Source organism: Polypterus senegalus, chromosome 6, assembly GCF_016835505.1.
Source record: "Polypterus senegalus isolate Bchr_013 chromosome 6, ASM1683550v1, whole genome shotgun sequence".
Lineage (NCBI taxonomy): Eukaryota > Metazoa > Chordata > Cladistia > Polypteriformes > Polypteridae > Polypterus > Polypterus senegalus.
Window position 1 is genome coordinate 24,101,260 of NC_053159.1, and position 20,066 is coordinate 24,121,325.

Consider the following 20,066-nt stretch of genomic DNA (forward strand, 5'->3'; position numbering starts at 1 on the left):
AAAAGTTTCTACCAGGCTAAGTCCTTGTCAAATATCCAATGTCAAGGAGCCGGTGGATTCAATTACCAGTCTCGTTACTAACTATGAAACCCCATGTAGTGGGAATTGGCACCACGCTACACTTTAGGTTCTTGTAGTCCGTGGATCAAACGTATCGACAGTGAGAGAAAGGCACAGATCCAATTTATAAAAGTGAAGAAAAAAAGTGTTCTTTATTAATAGGTGCTTCAAACAGAAATGTGCAAAAATGAATTCCCCAAATTAAAATAATATGCTGTCATTAAATAAAATCAAAATCTTAATGACACACGCTGCAAAAATAATAAAAAATAACAAAAAGTAAATATTCACAGAAATTGCACCAACCAAAAATCAGGAAAGTAAAAGTTAAAAAAAAATAATTATGAACTCTTATTCAATAATAATGTTTACCCAAAATAATGGATTCCTCCTTCTCCTTCGTCAAAAGCAAAATCCAGAACTTAAAGAGTATCAGTATTTGTAGTTTGGGACTTTGGATGTAAGCATCCATCCATTATCCAACCCGCTATATCCTAACTACAGGGTCACGGGGATCTGCTGGAGCCAATCCCAGCCAACACAGGCAAGAAACAAACACCGGGCAGGGCGCCAGCCCACCGCAGGGCGCACACACACACCAAGCACACACTAGGCACAATTTAGGATCGCCAATGCACCTAACCTGCATGTCTTCAGACTGTGGGAGCAAACCCACGCAGACACGGGGAGAACACTCCATGCAAACTCCACGCAGGGTGGACCCGGGAAGCAAACCCGGGTCTCCTAACTGCAAGGCAGCAGCGCTACCCACTTTACCACCATGCCACCAGGTGTAAGCATTGAATTGCCTAATCACAGTGGGCATAAAAGACCCCCAGAGGTGCTTCTTAGCACCGTAGAGAAATAGGCCTGTCCCTAAAATTATCCCGAATAGAGTTTTCATGACGATATCCAATCTTCACACCATCCTCTTTTCCTCAACAGCTCCCAGTGTGTCCAGGGTTCGTCCAGTGATGGAGCAGGCTTTCTGATTAAGTTTTTTCAGGCATTGTGCTTCTTTTGAGCTCAAGTTGCTTGCCTAGGAGACCACAGCGGAGAACATTGCACTGGCTACCATGGACTGTTAGAACTTTTCCAGCATACATCAAAAGTCTATTTAGGAAGTCCAGTCTGCTCTGGTCCTTCTTGGATAATGGCACTGTGTTGTCAGACTTGTCCAGTTTGCTGTTTTTTGTGAACCCCCAGGTTCTTGTAGCTCTGCACCACTTCCATGAGGCTCTTTGGCATGTCAGATGTTCACAACTAACTCCTGATGAATGAACAACTGGCTAAAAAAAACAGGTGATGAGAAAAGGAACCTGACAAACTCCAGACCAACTTTTTAACCAGGTGCTGGAACATACAATATATGTGAGGAAATGATTTGAACTTCGAGTGTCCTGAAGCCACAGCACCAGAGACACATTCCACATCTAAAGGAGACATCTGACCAACATCTGCTGCAGATCACCCAAAATGCTCAGATTTAGGGGGCCAAGGGGGCTCTGAAGTGGATCCAAGTGACTGGAGGCGGGTCCCATGTTTCAGGAGACGTGAGAATGGCCAGTAGTGTTGTTAGCTTGAGCTTCTTACATGGGGGCACTGTAGGCGCTAGCAGGGCCGGACTGGGAAGCTTATTCAGGCCGGGAATCCCAAGTCTAACCCAGGCCACACGATATACATCAGTTTTCTTGTACAGGCACAGATTCAAAAAACCAACAAATACCATTTTGTCTTGGATTTTTTACGAATGTGGAGACAGTAGATTCAGCCTTTACACATACATTTCACTCTTAAATATTAGTCTCAAGACAACCTCTGATAAAGTGTGGAACAACACTTCATAAATAGATTAACCATGTAGTTCTATAATATTTATATCAAAATAAATGTGCTAAAAGCACTGAACCACACAGCAGCTCCACAGCCGAGCTGCTGTCCGTGTCTGGATGGCAATGCTGAATATTCTTCCACAAAGTTTGAAGTGTTGGTCAAAAGAGACCACTTTGAATTTTTTCAATAGACAAAAGCCAAGCAAAATGACCCCTTTTATTGGCTAACTAAAAAGATTACAATATGCAAGCTTTTGAGGAGGCAACTCAGGCCCCTTCTTCTCCATCTGATTACTCCTTGCCTGAAGAAGGCCTGAGTTGCCTCGAAAGCTTGCATGTTGTAATCTTTTTAGTTAGCCAATAAAAGGGGTCATTTTGCTTGACTTCTCACTACATTCATAATGGCTAACACGGTACAACACCCTAGTACTTCAATAGACAAAAGACTCAAAAAATGTCTCAGTGCCACAGAATTCTGTCAAACATGTTCAAAGAATGCAAACAAAAAACTGAAGCATTTCGTAGCCTATTGAGTCTCTCATCATAGCGCGAGGGTTGAACTGTCGGAGCGCGAGAGGCGCACTTTAAAAATATTAAAGTAAAGTAAAAACAAGACACGTTTATTAACAGACTTATCATGAAATAAAGAACAACAGGTACATTTAAAAACAAAAATGATTCCACTCACATAAGTGTTTCATTAATAAAAAATAAAATAAAACATTTTGTGTAGCCTATTCAGTCACTCTGAGGGAAAAGGGAAAAAAACGTTAAAAAAAAGTGACCATACGCTACACTTTATTAAAATCTGAAACAAAAATAAAGCAAAATAAATACACAGTAACAAATATCAAAACCCATACAACATCCAAATGTAATTCAAAGTACATTATAAACTTTTAAACAATCTTCATGTATAACTTTAATCACTTTAAGCACCAGACGTACGCACCTCTCATCAGAGCGCTCCTGTTTAACTGGCAGAGCGCGAGACTCACGTGAAGTCAAAACTTGACAAAAACAAGAAACCATCCAACCAGAAACCAGAAAAGAAACCCTCCAACGTTAAAGCGAAAGGATTTGTGCCCACAGCAGAGCAATAACGCCTGCTCGTTTTCCAGAATAACAACTTTATACAATTTCACTATTAGTTTATTTCACTGGTAGCTCTGAATGCCGCAAGCCAGGCCACCAGGAAAGCTCCCGCTGATTGGAAACGTCAGTCCGGCTCTGGGCGCTGGCCAAAAGGTAAAAATATTGAACGCTAAGCCAGTTTAAGACTGGAGTTAAAGCTTAACAACTAACTGAGACTGATGTGGGGGGTCAAATTCTATTTTAAAGTTAAGTTGAAAACGCTGGAATTGTAGCAACTTTCAAATACCGAACAGTTTATAAAATGAGCAAAGCCTCCTGTTAAAAATAATATCAAACAAGCACAGGATGACTAGATTGAGGTACTAAAAACTGTAAATGATACTGTTAATTAAAGAATTATGCAGTTCCCTTGTGAACAAATCCCAGTCAGGTTAGGGGAAACAAAAATGGTTATTACAGCCATTGTGGTGACCTTCGGGCTTTAACAGGAAACCAGACATGCGCTTAAACTCGAAGCGCACAAAATAACAAAGTGTTAGAAATAATCTGAGATCTAAAACTGCTTCAGAAACAATAAGCCGTTAATACTTAACTGCACTGTAAAATCTTACAAGAATTACAGAAATGCTTTATTGGTTTAACATCTCGTCTGTGGAGTAGAAAAATAAATAAATAAGCAAAATGCAGATCAAGTCCATCCTTTAACACTGAGCACTGCATTTTCTTTGTTTAAGAGAAGGAGGAAAAAATACAAAAAAAATAGTGCGGACAGAATTAAAGGTAATCATAAGTAAAGGTAAACATGATGCATAATAAACTCTTTTTGTAATAATACATGGCTGCATTGAGAATGCCTCCAGATTTAGTTTAGCAATTATACAAGTGTACAAAGGTACTCTGGATACTGTATATCGGAAATTGAGAGAATATTATCCAGTATCTGAATAGTGATTAGAGTCATTTATTTTCATGATAAATTGGCAATTTCTAAGAATATGTTGTCTAGCTGTGGTTAAAAGAGAAGGCGTCTTAAGAAACAAGGAGAGAATGTGCAGAAGATTGATCTAAAGCGAGGACTTGTGCTTGGAGAGCAGGTGAGAGTGTGCATGAATTCTCAGACAGATGTAAAGATGCTTTCTCTTTTTTTTTTTAACTTATTTATTAATTTTATTGTAATCATTCCATACAAAGCGATCAATTTTTACAAAAAATATGATTGAGAATAAGTCTACCCCCACCCCTGAGAGAGAGAGAGCGTGGCCAATGGGGTAAAGCTTAAGGCTTGTAAACATACCTAAATTGATGAGTTTGATAGGCTAATAGAGATAAATGGAGAAGAAAGAGAAATGTGGAAATTATTGCTTCCTCCGTGCTTTGAGAGCTTATTTTAAAATATTATCGATTAGATCCTGTCATGTTTTGAAAAAAATCTGTGCAGATCCTCTAACTGAGTATTTGATTTTTTCCAATTTCAAATAGTATAAAACATCAGTTTCCCACTGACTGAAAAGAGGAGAGTTAGGATTCTTCCAGTTCAGCAAAATAAGTCTGCGTGCCAAAAGTGTAGTGAAGGCAATCACAATTTGTTTGTCCTTCTCCACTTTAACCCCATCTGGGAGACCACCAAACACAGCTGTTAGTGGGTTAGGAGGGATTGTGAGTCCAAGGCTGTCTGAAAGGTAATTAAACATTTTGGTCCAGAATAACGTTAATTTGCTGAAGGCCCAGAACATGTGACCCAGTGAGGCTGGGACTTGATTGCAACGTTCGCAGGTTGGATCCTGCCCTGGAAACATTTTGGAGAGTTTTCCTCGACTCGATATATGATTTTGAGTTGTATAATTGTATGCTTTGTGCATATGGAGTTCGAGTGAATTCTCTGCATTGCCACTTTCCACTCCTTTTCTGATATATTAATTGAGAGATCTTTTTCCCAGTGTCCTCTTGGATCTTTGAAAGGGAGGGACTGTAAAATGATTTTATATATTGCAGAGATGGTGTCTAAGTGCTTGGATGTAAAGATACTTTCAAGAAAATATTGCGTTAAAGGTAGAAGTAAGCAAGACACTTTTGTGGATGTTTATGTGCATGGATTACTTCCGAAAATGATTCAATTGATATTTAGCATGTGTATGATTGGCCGAGTGCAAATGAAGATAGAGTAAAATGAACGGCTAAGAGGATTTGCAGCGTACATTTCTTTCTGGGACGTCCTGCAAACGCGGCTTAACAAGTACATGGAGGAAAAATTGGGGAAATAATAGTTAAATGTGTCAGAGTAGAAATGACAAGGAGGGCTTACAAATAAATCAACTGAAAGTGAATGTTACACTAATGATAAATATTTTATTTATGGTGGAACCGATCACTGGAATGATGATTGTCTAAAGATTGGTCAGCAGTTGTTTAGAGACAAATAACGAAAGGCTGGGGGGTTTTTAAGGTTCCCATAGAATTGCAAGACCACCTCCCCAGTCAGATAACCCCCAAGGGCACCAGCTAATTTTAGTTCTTTTATGTGTACAATCCATTCACTCAGGCTTAGGACAATGCGGGCTCCTCCTGTTCATTACTGGCACCGAAATCTGTTAGTCTTTATTTGTCTTGCACTAGACTAACTTCATCTTCGGCTGTTATTAAATGTGCAGCACACACTTGTGCTTCTGATGAAGTAGCAAAAGAAAACTCTTTGGTTGAGATCCATGACAAACAAGCGGCCACATCTCCAGATGAGATCGTGACATCGTCCAAGCCTAACTGGCAGCACTCTCAGATCAGTGCACTGTTCAGAATTGAGATGCTCTGCAGGCTGCTGGGACAGATTTTGAAGAGTAGTCTTGGATAAAATTTAATTGTGTACAGCGCCCAGTCTTCAGGTGGCTCACTCATTGCATGGTTGGCATCAACAGCCCATGTTCAGTCTCATGTTTCTAAGAAGGGCCTGGTTGCACTGACAAATCTGGTTCACTCCAGGCTTTTCAACACAAACTCAGCAGTATGGTGGCTGCTCTGCTCTGTAATTAAATTACTGTATCCAGCATGGGGCACATGCACCCTGGGAAGAGGTTCATTAGAGATTGCAGCCATTACTAATGTCACACATGTACGATTAGGAGGCAGTCATAGAGCCTAAAGGTGAGTAAAGCATCACGAGATAAAGGGATGTCACGTGGTACTTACCTGAACTCTCTTTTGCCAACAGGAAACAAGAAGAGAAATAATCACGCAACCTCCGGGTTTTCAAAATAGCCACGATGATGTCACTTCCGGCCAATATTGATGACGGCACCCACAAACCACCTCACTTCCGGCTCGTAAAAATGACGTCACTTCCGGTTCCTGTTGCCACATCACCATTTTGCCAACCATTTCTTGTCACCTGTTTTTTGTTCTATAAAACCGCCATTTTGTTTCAGTAAGATGGTTCATTGTACTTTCAGGACTTTGAATCACTGCATTTTTTCAATATTGTCTGCACGACAATACACGGGGACGGTCTCCAAATCTTTATTTTGTATTTGTGACTTTCTTTTCGATCACATTAACCAAAAAATATATATATAGTGTCAGGGATGCCAGGGGCCATGACCCGGTCGGGACGACGGGAAGGACCGGATGTGGGTCTGCACCCACCCTGGATCACGTGGGGGTTGCCTTCCGGGTTGCTTTGGGGGCCACAGGTACAGGGCATGGAAGCCGTACCCTGTAGGTGCCCGTGGTCACCGCCAGGAGGCGCCCCAATGCCTTGGGGACCTGTTACTGTTGTTCCTGGTGTGGTGGAAGTGCTGGGGGGAAGATTTATGACGGCGCCCGGAGAGCAGCCGGGAGGACAGCCGGCACTTCCGCCACGCTGGGGCGTGGCCAGAGGAGGAATGCCGGGAACACCTGGTGCTCATCCGGGAACCATATAAAAGGGGCCGTCTCCCATCATACGAGGCTGGAGTCGGGAGGTGGAAGGACGAAGCTCAGGAGAGCTGTGGAGGTGGCCCGAAGAAAAGGCATTGTGAGGCCAGGACTGTGTTTGGGGTGTTTGTGCACGTGACTGGGGTCTGAGTGACCTTTGAACTGGGGGTCTTTGTGACCAGTAATTGTAAATATTGTGTAAATAAACGTGTGGTGGTGTTTTAACAACATGTCCGCCTGTCTGTGTCCGGGCCGGGTTCACAATAGATATATCTTATATCTTTCCCTAGCAGTGATTCGAAATGGAATAAAGAATCAGTAACACTAAAGGAAAATTCTACTAACTTCTGCTTAATATCGGCTTAACACTCACAAGAATATAAAAGTCAAAGGAGAGCTACTTGGTCAAAGTATGATGCAGTTGGGCTTTTGTGCAATCGGCGCTTGTCCAGCTTTGAGACAGATTGTGGGAATGCATGTTGTCCTATGCACAGGCAGGAGCGATGTCTTCCATCCATCCGTAGGTGAGCTCTGCTGTTCTGGGCAACGTCTAAGCCTTTATACATTTCCTACAGTTGAAGAGTCTGAAACACGATCACGCAAGCTCCAAACACGGGTCCATTCTGGTTTGCTGGTCCATCACTCACAGAAGATAGAACAGCCACTTTAAACCAGAAACAGAACTTTTGGGTCACAGCACATTCCCTCTTTCCCTGAATATCCTGCCTTGGCAGTGAACTGTTGTTTGCAGCTTATCTTCTTGTCATATTGCTAACCTAGCAAATCAGCCCTCTGTCAGTCAGCTTCCCTCATGTATTATATGAGAGGCACTTCTGTTTCTGTCAGCTGTCGTACCTAAATGTGTCTGGTTTCTGTTTGTATGAATAAAATCAGATGCAATGAAATAAACTTAACAGATCACGATGACATACTTTAAACGTTAGTTACAAGCAGCATATCAAATTCCATAGGTTTGTCTTTGCGAATGTGTAAATGGATTTCATTGAAATGGAAAGACAGATGTGGTTCAAATATGTGGTGGTGGATGTTTTTTCGAAGTGGATGGAGCAGTAGCATGTAGCAGATACCACTGTGGTTGCAAACTTTGTGTTGAAAGAAATAATTCAGAGATTTGCCATAGCCTGTACTGTATACTGGCGGGCAGCACGGTGGCGCAGTGGGTAGCATTGCTGCCTCGCAGTTAGGAGACCTGGATTCGCTTCCCGGGTCCTCCCTGCGTGGAGTTTGCATGTTCTCCCCGTGTCTGCGTGGGTTTCTTCCCACAGTCCAAAGACATGCAGGTTAGGTGCGTTGTAGATCCTAAATTGTCCCATGTGTGTGCTGGGTGTGTGTGTGTGTGTGTGTGTGCCGTGCGGTGGGCTGGCACCCTGCCCGGGGATTTGTTCCTGCCTTGTGCCCTGTGCTGGCTGGGATTGGCTCCAGCTGACCCCCGTGACCCTGTAGTTAGGATATAGCGGGTTGGACGATGACTGACTGACTGTATACTGGCCAATAATAGAAGATCTTATTTTGTAAATAAATTAATTATGAAAAGGACCCCAGACTAATTGCTAATTTTACTACCCAAATTTGGCTGGTCTAGTAGAAAGAACAAATGGAATTATTAAGCACATGCCTACAAAAATCTATAATGAAACAGGCCTAAAGTGACCAGAGGCTTTGCCGCTAGCTTTAATGGCCTTAAGGGGCACCCCGAACAGAAAAACAGGATTTCCTCTTCATGAATGTTTAATGAACCGACCTTTGAAAAAACCAGTGTCAGCATCTTTGATTCCTAAACAAAAAAGATATTTATTATCTGACTGAGCAAATGTAGAATTACTGCAGAGCATTAGCAAAAGTACGGCGCTTTGGTTATTTGTGGATTGCAACTCTTACTCACATGATTATACTGACATCTTCACAAGAAAAGGTTTCTTACACCACATTGCAAGGGTCCGCATCAAGTGCACCTTACAGCAAACACCACTTGAATGTTCAACAGTCTGGCTTCATGCATTGCATTGTCGGCCGGCTCCTGTTGGATAATACGAGCCTGTCTGACTGCTGTTTTATTCTATTGTCGCATGGATTTCAGGAGGAAATGAAGACCCCAAAGAACATAGTCCATCAGTTATGCTCTATTATGAGCAAGGAATACCAGGGGTCATACCTACTGTACAGTACTTAGCTTTCTCTCATTATCGGGCAGTAGTTACCACAATGAAACGTGTTGGGTTTGTATGGTTTTCTGTACTCCATTTATAACAGGGATTTCCTGCTCCGGTCCTGGAGGGTCACAGAGGCAGCAAATTTTCATTCCAACCATCGTCTTAATTAGTGAGCCATTTTTGCTGCTAATTAACTTAATTTTTGCCTTAGCTTTAATTGATGTGACTCAGACCCCTTAGTTGTTTCTTTTTCCTTAATGAGCAGCCAAACAATAATAAGACATAAAACAAGTCACAATATGACCAGCTAACCTAAAAATAAAGAAAGGTGAAGGTCTCAGTCATGTAGGTCTGCTCAGGTCACCAAAACATCTTGACGGTGGCTTTAGAAAAAACAGAAAATCAACAGTCTACTGTGGCAGAATAAGAGTAGCAACAAGTCCTGATATTCAATAATGCAGTTAATTAACCGCAAGAATTGGCTTCTCATTAAGAAACTGGTTGGAGTGAAATTGGTTGGAGTTTGATGTTCTGATTTAGCTGGTCACATCTCACTTCCATTTGGCTGCCATTTAATGAAGAAACAAATCAATTCAGAGCACTGAATCCTTAAAAACAGGGCTATTAAAATGAATGGAAAAGGAGTTAATTAGCAGTGTAAACTGGTCACTGATTAGGAAGATGGTTAGAATGAAAAACTGCAGCCACTGCGTCCCTCCAGGCCTGGAGTTGGACACCCCTGGTTTATGTGGTCATTCCAATATCTCCTGTACTCCAGCAGATTATATAGGAACTGCACTACATGTCACTTTTTCTGACACATCAGTTAAAAAGAAGCACTATGGTGAATGTTTGGATGATAAACAGTCGGAAGTGTTTGTTGATAAGTCTGTTATGTTTTAGGCCATCTGGTCATAATACCTGAAATGCAGCCACCAGGACATCGGCTACCAGCAGAGCCCCCTACTACCAGTTTGCTTCTGCAGAGGTTGGGACTTAATGTACTCATCAAGGAGGTTGTAGCCAGTGTTTGCATTTTAGATAGATAGATAGATAGATAGATAGATAGATAGATAGATAGATAGATAGATAGATAGATAAGGTACTATATAATAAATAGATAGATAGATAGATAGATAGATAGATAGATAGATAGATAGATAGATAGATATGAAAGGCACTATATAATAGATAGATAGATAGATAGATAGATAGATAGATAGATAGATAGATAGATAGATAGATATGAAAGGCACTATATAATAGATAGATAGATAGATAGATAGATAGATAGATAGATATGAAAGGCATTATATAATAGATAGATAGATAGATAGATAGATAGATAGATAGATAGATAGATAGATAGATAGATAGATATAGATAGATCTTTATTTTCATTGTCACTTTTACAAAGGAACAATGAAATTGAAGGTGCAGTCGACTCAGTGTGAGGCATAAGAGTTAAAAAGACAAGAAGAGAGAAAATAATAACAAACTGAATAGTAATAAAAGTACTTTACAAAATAATCAAATTGCACTGGTTGACTTTAGGTCTATATTGCACATTGGTAGAATGATATGAAGCAGTTTTTTTCTGAGTTCAGGGCCATGATTGCTTTAGGATAAAAGCTGTTTTTAAGGCGGTCTGTCCTGGTTTTCATTGCTCTGTATTTCTTGCCCAATGGCAAAAGCTGGAAGAGGCAATGACCGGGATGTGATGAATCCTGTGAAATGTTCATTGCTTTTTTGCAAATCCTCAATACAGTATAAAAATAAAAATTTTAGAAGTAGGTAGCAGAATTTAACAATGGATGACATCACATAATATGATATGGATATACATCGGGCACCCACTCCCGAACTGGGTTCTTGCCATGGCTTCCTTCATCTGTTATGCCATGTAAACCGCCATTAAAGAAAGCCAAGTTATTTCTCCTGTGTGATTTCTTATCGCCATATCACTAAGAGAGTGGTATCACATTTTAATATTATATCTATACAGTTTTGGGCTATGTAACAATTAAAAAAGAACTCATTCCAACAAGGGAGCTAGCGTCCCCTGCTGGATACAATGACTTGATGCATCTACATTCTGTATACAATAGCAAGCATTTCTCCTCCAGCTAATCACGTCCACAAAGCTGCAGCCAATGCAATTGCTCCTGCGTTCTGTACTTGACTTGACGTCAGGACTGCTTGTCATGGATCCTTGGCTGGATGTGGAAATGTTTCAAGTCATACTTATTATTGCTGTACAGTAGGCCTTTGTGTTTTATTGTTAGTAGCCTGCTGTCTTAAAAGTTTGTGCTTAAATGTGGTTAGGAAATCTACCGAGAAACCTATGGCAGTTAAAGGATAAGTTTGGTATGTTTCTTCACAAACATGCTGTATATGCATTTGCCATGTGAAATTGTGATCTAAATTTACAACCAAACCCTTCAGTATGTTGCCAGTCTTTACGTCCTAAGTAGATAAACTCTAAACCTTCTACTATAGAGCTACTCAGGTCTGGCCGATGTGTCTCCTGCACTCCCAGTATGTCAAGTCTGCATTCTGCACCCATTGATCTGTTTGCCAGTCTGATTCAGTGTTCATACTTTCCATGCGCCCACTCATAACTTCTCTTTGGTGGTGTTAAGCGAGACACTTGGATTCCTTTCTATCCACCTACTGGCTCCTCTAGATGGGCTTTCACCAGACGGCTGTCCTTTAGCCTTGCCTCAGGTAGCGTATCCTTTCTCATTGTTATATTTTCTTGTGTTGGGTCCTGACCATTAAAAGTAGGCTGATGAAGTTTCTAGCCTCATGCACTCTGCCACCTGCATTGCCCAGCCTTTTTTAAGGTTCCAGTACTGGCGGTGTGTACCTACATTAAATCTTTTTTGAGAAATGATTGCAGATGAAAGTTTCTGTGAATTATTTATCATACAGGTGACTTCTCAAAAGCCTCTATAGTTGTCAGAACTGGAAGCCACACTTCAGTGACCCATGCTTTGGGTGGGAGCAGGGGCTGGCAAGATGGGACGGGCAGAAAAGGAATGGGTCTAGGCATCTCCCTGACAGGGCACCTTCTAGTGTGGGATTCTTTGGATTTTCTTGAACAAATCAAATCCAATTATCTCTGTCAGTACAAATATAATGTGTTAGGTTAACTGGTGACCCTTAACAAATTCTCACATTTAGATATTGTGAAGCCAGACCCGGACACACAGGCAGGATACGAGTTCAAACACAATACCTGGCGTATTTACAGGGCACACTGTGCACAAATCACCAATGTAACACACAATTCAGTCCCTTCCTTCTCATCTCATCTCATCTGCCTCCACTCCTTCTCAGGCTTTGTCCTCTTCCTCCCGACTCTGGCCATTGAATGAGTGAGGCGGCTCCTCTTATTCAGGTCTCGGCAGTGTGTCAGGTGGCTCATCAGTATTACCTCGAATCATTCCCGGGTGTGCTGGAGGTCCTTTATAGGGCCCTGCAGCTCCCCCTGGTGGCCCACACAGAACCCAACAGGGCTACACCAAACTCTATTTTCAGTGCAAGAATCTGTGGTGCCACAGCTGCCCAGGAGGGCTGCCCTCTAGTGTCCCACGGAAGGTATTGCCTCACCAATGCCCTCTCCCCTGGTCCTTCCACTCTCTTGGTGTCCCGGCCAGGTAGTGTCCGTGGCCTCCCATCACAATATAAAAATCTTAATCACAACACAGCTTTAGATGGTTACATGAAGAACTTACATGACACCGCTTCCCAGACAATTCTGTACCAAAGCAGTTAAAAAAAATTGAGAGTGGTCTCCCCTAGACTTTATCGTCCACTCAGATATGCGGATGGATATTTGAGGAGTAAACCGCAAGACAATGATTATATCTTTATATTATGTACATTAAAGAACCATCAACAACACATCAAATCAAATTAATAATATATTGAACAATTATTATAAAAGTAAAGTTGAACAAATCGGACTCTGCAGCTGCATGAATAAAAAAGTACCACTTCTGGTTAGCGGAAATAGCCCAAAAGTTTATAAAAAAGCTACCTTTTGTACCTAACGTTAACATTAACATTATACAAAGTTATTGTCTGTCTGTTATACCTTCATTGTTATCACTCTTTAATTTAATATTGTTTTTTATCAGTATGCTGCTGCTGGAGTATGTGATTTTCACCTTGGGATTAATAAAGTATCTATCTATCTATCTATCTATCTATCTATCTATCTATCTATCTATCTATCTATCATATAGTGCCCTTCATAACTATCTATCTATCTATCTATCTATCTATCTATCTATCTATCTATCTATCTATCTACTGTATTATATAGTGCCTTTCATGTCTATCTATCTATCTATCTATTATATAGTGCTTTCATATCTATCTATCTACTGTATTATATAGTGCCTTTCATATCTATCTATCTATCTATCTATCTATCTATCTATCTATCTATCTATCTATCTATTATATAGTGCTTTCATATCTATCTATCTACTGTATTATATAGTGCCTTTCACATCTATCTATCTATCTATCTATCTATCTATCTATCTATCTATCTATCTATTATATAGTGCTTTCATATCTATCTATCTACTGTATTATATAGTGCCTTTCACATCTATCTATCTACTGTATCTATCTATCTATCTATCTATCTATCTAATACTTGTATGCAAAAGTTGGTTGCCCTCCAGTAAGTGAATGTGTACTCAAGTTGTCGTGTTTACGTACATCCATTTCAAAAATGGTATTTTCAGACTCAGGGAGGTCTAAAATGTTGAGATTCATGAAAATCTCAAAATCGGATTTTTGGATGATTCCAATACTTTTCCTATACTTCTTATATGAGAAAGTAAAAATGGAGTGAGACTATGATGATACTTTGCCATTCAAAAGTGCGGCAAAAGGACTTCAAATAAGCAGGGGAAGAGTATATGAGATAAGTCTACAAAAGATTTTAGTTGTAAAACATGCTTTGGTTTAAACAAAATCTAGAAAAGCTTCAGGGATCTAGGATTAAATTGCTTCAAACATTCCAGAACGTTCTTAGCCTGTTGACATGGAGCATTATCCTAATGAAAAACACCACTCACACAATAAGTACAGCATTGCCATGACAGTCTGATTAACATCAGGGCTCTGATAACCTGTGGCGTTTGTCTAATGAGACCACCAGCCCACATTGGTAACATCTACCAGGAGAGATCCGTACACTCAAGAGGTTGGCTTTAAATCCTGATTGAACCATTTGTGTAAGTCAGCAGGAACCAACCATCTCAACTCATTCTCAAACTAGTGTCATTCAATTTAGGGGAGAAGGCACATTTCAAACTAGTTTTCAATTATTTAGTCAACTGTAACCACATGTGATCGTGTTACACTGACAAGAGTGGAATTCAGTTCAGGATTATTGGCTGACAAATCACATGTAAGACAAGACTGACTGAGGGCTGCTCTCTGATGCTGCACTTTAGGACTCCGGCTAATTGCCTGTCCATTACAGAGTGCACCTCACATCAGTCTTCAGCACCCTCTTTCATCAATGATCGGATTATAACTACAGGACTGCCGTTTATACAGTAGCACCCAAAACGTTCTTCTGTTTCATTCATACCCTGTGTCAGTGTGTCATGCTGCCTAAAGTGACTTATACTGTAAATGACCAGTCTTGAATTGTGTATTAACCAGATTTGTTGTTACCTCCTAACCTGATAAATATAGCACTATTTACTTGATAGTCTGATTAAAAATACATTATCATACCATATTACTATAAGTTAGCACTGGGGCTCAATGTTAAAACAAGGCTGTAACAAGGGCAAGCATACATAGTGTGGACTCAACTAACATTCATCATCCAGAAGATTGTGCACATATGAAGCCAACAAAGAGCAGCCACATTCCAATGAGGTCCACACAGTCACTCATCACATGTCACTACATCCAAAATCCCAAAACGACGAAAGAAACAAAGGTCCGGCCTTACCTCATGCAGTGGGAAAGCAGCTGAATAGGCACCTTCATTAAGAAGCCTTTCAATCCCGATCTGTGCACGCTTTCGCTTTCCATAAACTGTCCGAGCTAAGATCTCATACACCTGTACAAGGAAAGAAAAGATAGATAGATAGATAGATAGATAGATAGATAGATAGATAGATAGATAGACATGAAAGGCACTATATAATAGATAGATAGATAGATAGATAGATAGATAGATAGATAGATAGATAGATAGATAGATAGATAGATAGATAGATAGATAGATAGGCAGGAGTTCCTCAATCCAAAACAAGCTGGCCTGGCTGTCGATCCATTCATCTGTCCATCCGTTTATTCACTCATTTTCTGATCCTACTTTTCCCATAACAGATTCAAAGTGAGTTGAACTTTATTCTCGTAGCTGGTTTCTGCTTTGACCATTGTGCCGCTGGGATTGGCGCTCATTCCCTTTGCCCATGAATTGGACATTCTGGTTCAAAAACTATATTCATCTTAATTATGTCTGTGATTGTTTCTCACAGGGCTGGTACAGTGGTTGGCACAGTTGCCTCACAGACACCACATCCTAAGTTTGAATCCTCATATGACTGCGGGTATGGGTTTTGCTCATTTAGTGTGGCATATTGGTGATTCTGCACCGGTCCTGTGAATGTGAGAGTGTGACCTGCAGTGAAGTGGTGGCCTAATGCAGAGTTGCTTCTTGCCATAGACCAGGGGTGTCAAACTCCAGTCCTGGAGGGCCGCAGTGGCTGGAGGTTTTCATTCTAACCATCTTCTTAATTAGTGACCAGTTTCTGCTGCTAATTACTTCTTTTAATTAACTTGACTCGGGCCCTTTAGTTGTTTCTTTTTCCTTAATTAGCAGCCAAACAATAATGAGACCCAAAAACGAGCCGCCACATCACACAATATCTGAAAATAAAGAATGGTGAAGGTCTCAGTAAGGTTGATCTTTCAACTCACCAAAACACTTTGACGATGTTCTTATGAAAAACAGAAAATCAACAGTTTTGGAAATGTCAGCTGTGAAAGAACGAGAGCAACAACAAGCCGTGGAATTGAATCACGAGTTTAATTAACAGCAAGAATTGGCTTCTCGTTAAGAAACTGGTTGGAGTTTGAAGCCCCAGTTTAGCTGGTCATCTGTCGGCTCATTTCACGTCTCATTTCTGTTTGGCTGCATTTTAATGAGGAAACAAATCAATTCAGAGGACTGAATCCTTCTAACAGGGCTATTAAAATGTGAATTAGCAGTGGAAACAGGTCACTGATTAGGAAAAGGGTTAGAATGAAAACCTGTAGCCGCTGCGGCCCTCCAGGGGCCTCATGTATAACGCCGTGCGTAGAACTCGCACTATAACATGGCGTAAGCACAAAAGTGGAAATGTGCTTACGCACAGAAAAATCCAGATGCAGGAATCTGTGCGTACTCCAACTTCCACGTTCTTCCGCTACATAAATCCCGATCAGCGTGAAAAGTAACGCTCGTGCACGCACTTTATGTAACGCCTCAACTCCTCCCAGAATTACGCCTATTTGAATATGCAAATCAATATAAATCGCCCTTAAGCTCAGCCTTCTGTGAAAAGACAATGGGAAAAGCACGGGGAAAATATAAGAATTTCAGCGAATACCAAGTGGAGGCAAAGGAAAAACATACTATTTGTTCAAATAAACCGTGGTATAATCAACAAAAGGAAGTTGATCGAGTGACATAGCGTGTTGGAGAAACTTGAAAGCTCACATTCACAAAATCGCACAGTGCTGGAAATAAAAAAGAAGTCACATATCAAAGTCGCAATGAAAAGGCGAGTTGTCACTGTCTGAGTGTCATATGAAAGCTTATTAGGGTACAGACGAAAAAAAGGCAAACAGTAGGGAAAAAGCACGAAATGTCAACTTCAATCTCGAAATTTCCATTTAATCATGTAGTTTATTTTGTCATTAAAGTAAAACATCATAAACTTTATCTTAAAATCGTTTAATTAACCAGTTTCTCAAATTACATCGTAATTAAAGTAGCACGTTAAATGCTTTGTTTTGTATTTGATCTTCTATGTGATCTATGTGTGTGAATCACTACTTGCTTCTTAAACCGGCTCTCTTCCTCCAACTGGACACAGAATCCATTACATTCGTGATATTACAGCTCTCTGAATAACTAAAATACTGAGATGTATACGTGATATTATTTTTATGATGATAGGAGTTAAAGCACGTTATTAAACATGAGTTTCACGGCGCAGTGATTGTGTGCGACCTTCGATGAAATTATTTATTGCAGCAGTAATCATGGGCGGCTCTGTCCAATAGAGAAAGTCCAATGTCAATATGGTATCTTATGCATGATGGATGGCCACATCCGTTGCGGACACTGCATAGCCGCCTCGTGCTCACGACACAAGCGTTTAACGTTTGTCGAAATTTGCCGCTGCGTTTTTAGCTGTGTCGTTATTTTCTCTTTCTGTTTTATATTCAATATATATTGGGATGGCCGCCCCTGCAGTCCTTGCTTTTCTTTCTCCAAGTAACCGATCCCCACACAATCAGCTCTATAATAGACGTTAAGCCATCTGTAAGCTTAGAGCGCTGATTCTTCAAAACATACAGTTTGAAGATACAGTGATATAAATACTCCGAGGGGTGCAGTGAGAGTAATATGGAAAAAGATGATCCGCTGTGGCAACTCCTAACAGGAGCAGCTGAAAGAAGAAGGTGCAGTGAGAGTAACAACGCTAAAGCAGTTCTGGTATTTGGAATACGATGGCTGTTCCCTGGACCATTATATTGTTACAAGTTAATTACAATCAGATGTGTTACACTAATAAACAATATGCGGTTAGTTTCGGGGTATTTATAAAGCCGTGTCATGAAAATAAAGAGTAACCACTCAGGAACAGTAGCACTGCTTTGACGATGGGTGCCGCCAGTCTGCAAAACCGAGCGGAGAACTTGCGTACGACAAGGCATGAGGTACCGTGGAAAAGTGCGTGGATTTACGCCAAGTGTAGATTTTATACATCGCGATTTGAACGTGGAAAAGTTCTTACGCAACATTTCTGTGCGTACGCACCGTTTATACATGAGGCCCCAGGCCTGGAGTTCGACACCCGTGCCTTAGACCCATGCTACTGGGATAGGCTTCAGTCTCAATGACCATGAATTCTGTTAAGAAGGTTAAAAATGTTGAGCTATATAGCAGCTGAGTAAAGTATTCGATGGATCTGCTAGGTGGAGATTGAGAGTATATATCTAACAAGGGACATGGACCTTTCAACAAATAAAAAAAAAATGTTCATCAGACTGAAGAGCCTGCAGTTAGCAAACTGAGAGACTTGTGGGAGAGCCATGGGAGTCAAGGATCAAAGAGACCAACCCAAAAGTGAAAAGTTTATACAGATATGAAGATTTTCTACTAGCACTGGTTGCAAAAGAACTGAAAAAGAAAGCACTGTTTACAAATCTATCAGCCAAGAGTTTAACCTGAAAATGGTGGTCTTTGGGTAGCACAATCACTTTTAACTGAGCACAAACTGAGCTAGAAGGGCACATCTAGGGCATAAGGAGAAGAGACTTGTACCCTTTACTCCTACCAGGAGGCCTGTGTTTAGTGAGACAGGCATGTCTGACAGCAGTCAAAAGACAAACTCATTTCATTTTATTCTTCTCTCCAGGCAAGAAAATTAAAAAAAAAAGAATAATAATAATTCTCTCAACATTGAGTCCCTTGGATTTTAGCAGCAATATGAAAACAAAGTAAACTGCAAATGTTTAACAAGTTTAAAAAAGTGCCAAACACATTCAACCAGCTATAGAACTGGATATCCAAAAGAGTCATGTAGCACAGCAGATCCTGTACTTACGATCCTGTGCCTTTGAGTATTGGTGAAGTAGCCATCATGATCTTCACAACCCAAGAACCTGTAATTTTAATCGGAAACAGTCGCTACAATCTTAGCTTTTTTGGATACATTTTTAAATATTACAGTAGTACACTTTTAGCATATTATACTGTAGGTACAGCAAGAGTTAAAGTTAAGTCCATTTTTATAGGCATAAGCATTTTGTATCTTTTCTGAATAATTAGTACATATTATGATTAAAATGCTAACATCTTTTATACTAAAGTAAGCAAACATTCCTCTGTGAGAAAACTTTAAAATGAGTAAAGGATATACTCTACAAGAATGTCACAGAAATTGAATGTTTTTATAACTCTTTAGCTGTAAAATATTTTCGTCACAAACAGGACAGTTTTTAAATGTATCCATGTCAATTACTCTGTGTACACTTTTTAAAAATCATCTTTCATTGGAGAAAAGCTCTAAATATTTTATTTATTTTGCTAAAAATGCTACATGCATAGTATAATTAGCTGGTTGTCTTATCCTATTCCTAACCGGTCCTGAATATCACGATAGGAAAAGGACATCCTAAGCAGGGACGGCGTGTGGGAGGTGTGAGGTGACAAGGCAGTTGCTCGAGGTGGCACTTTGGTACGTGAAATAACAATGCAAGGAAGTTAAGTGTGAACTCCTACGCAGAGTCCTGTGTTTAGTGAGACGGGCCTGTCTAACAGCAGTCAAAAGACAAACTCAATTCCTAGCGCAATGAACAGGCTTGCCATTATGAGTTACTGAGTGCAAAATAAGGAGCAAAAATTGCACATGTAGCCATTTAAAATCAAAGCTACAACATAATAAAGTGTGTATAAAATGAAGGTGTCTGAATATTTTCTGAATCCACTGTATATACTCAGTATGCCATTTTGTAACATTTTGTCACTTTCTGGAATCTGTTTAATGTGTCAGTCACATTATCTGTTAAAAGTCTTTTATATTCGCATCGTTTAGTTAAAACCGCGGGGGTCTTGTCGCTTTCAATAGCTGAGGTATTTAGAGCAGCATGCAGGATCAGCAATGCAGCCGAGTTTCATTAGGTGTCTGGTTTCGAATTATACATTGTACAGTATTGTTTTTAATACGTATTTTGTGGT

The 20,066-nt window shown here is 40.3% G+C and overlaps 1 protein-coding gene across 2 annotated transcripts in view; it reads right to left on the reverse strand.

The window, feature by feature from the left end:
• ano11 (anoctamin 11) overlaps nucleotides 1-20,066 on the reverse strand; it is a 114,189-nt gene that overhangs the window by 61,585 nt on the left and 32,538 nt on the right. For both annotated transcript variants that reach the window (XM_039755598.1, XM_039755597.1), the window contains exons 6-7: nucleotides 18,934-18,991; nucleotides 15,057-15,167 (exon numbers count right to left, since the gene is read on the reverse strand). In XM_039755598.1, the coding sequence (XP_039611532.1) occupies nucleotides 15,057-15,167; nucleotides 18,934-18,991 (169 nt within the window). The remainder of the gene's footprint in view (nucleotides 1-15,056; nucleotides 15,168-18,933; nucleotides 18,992-20,066) is intronic.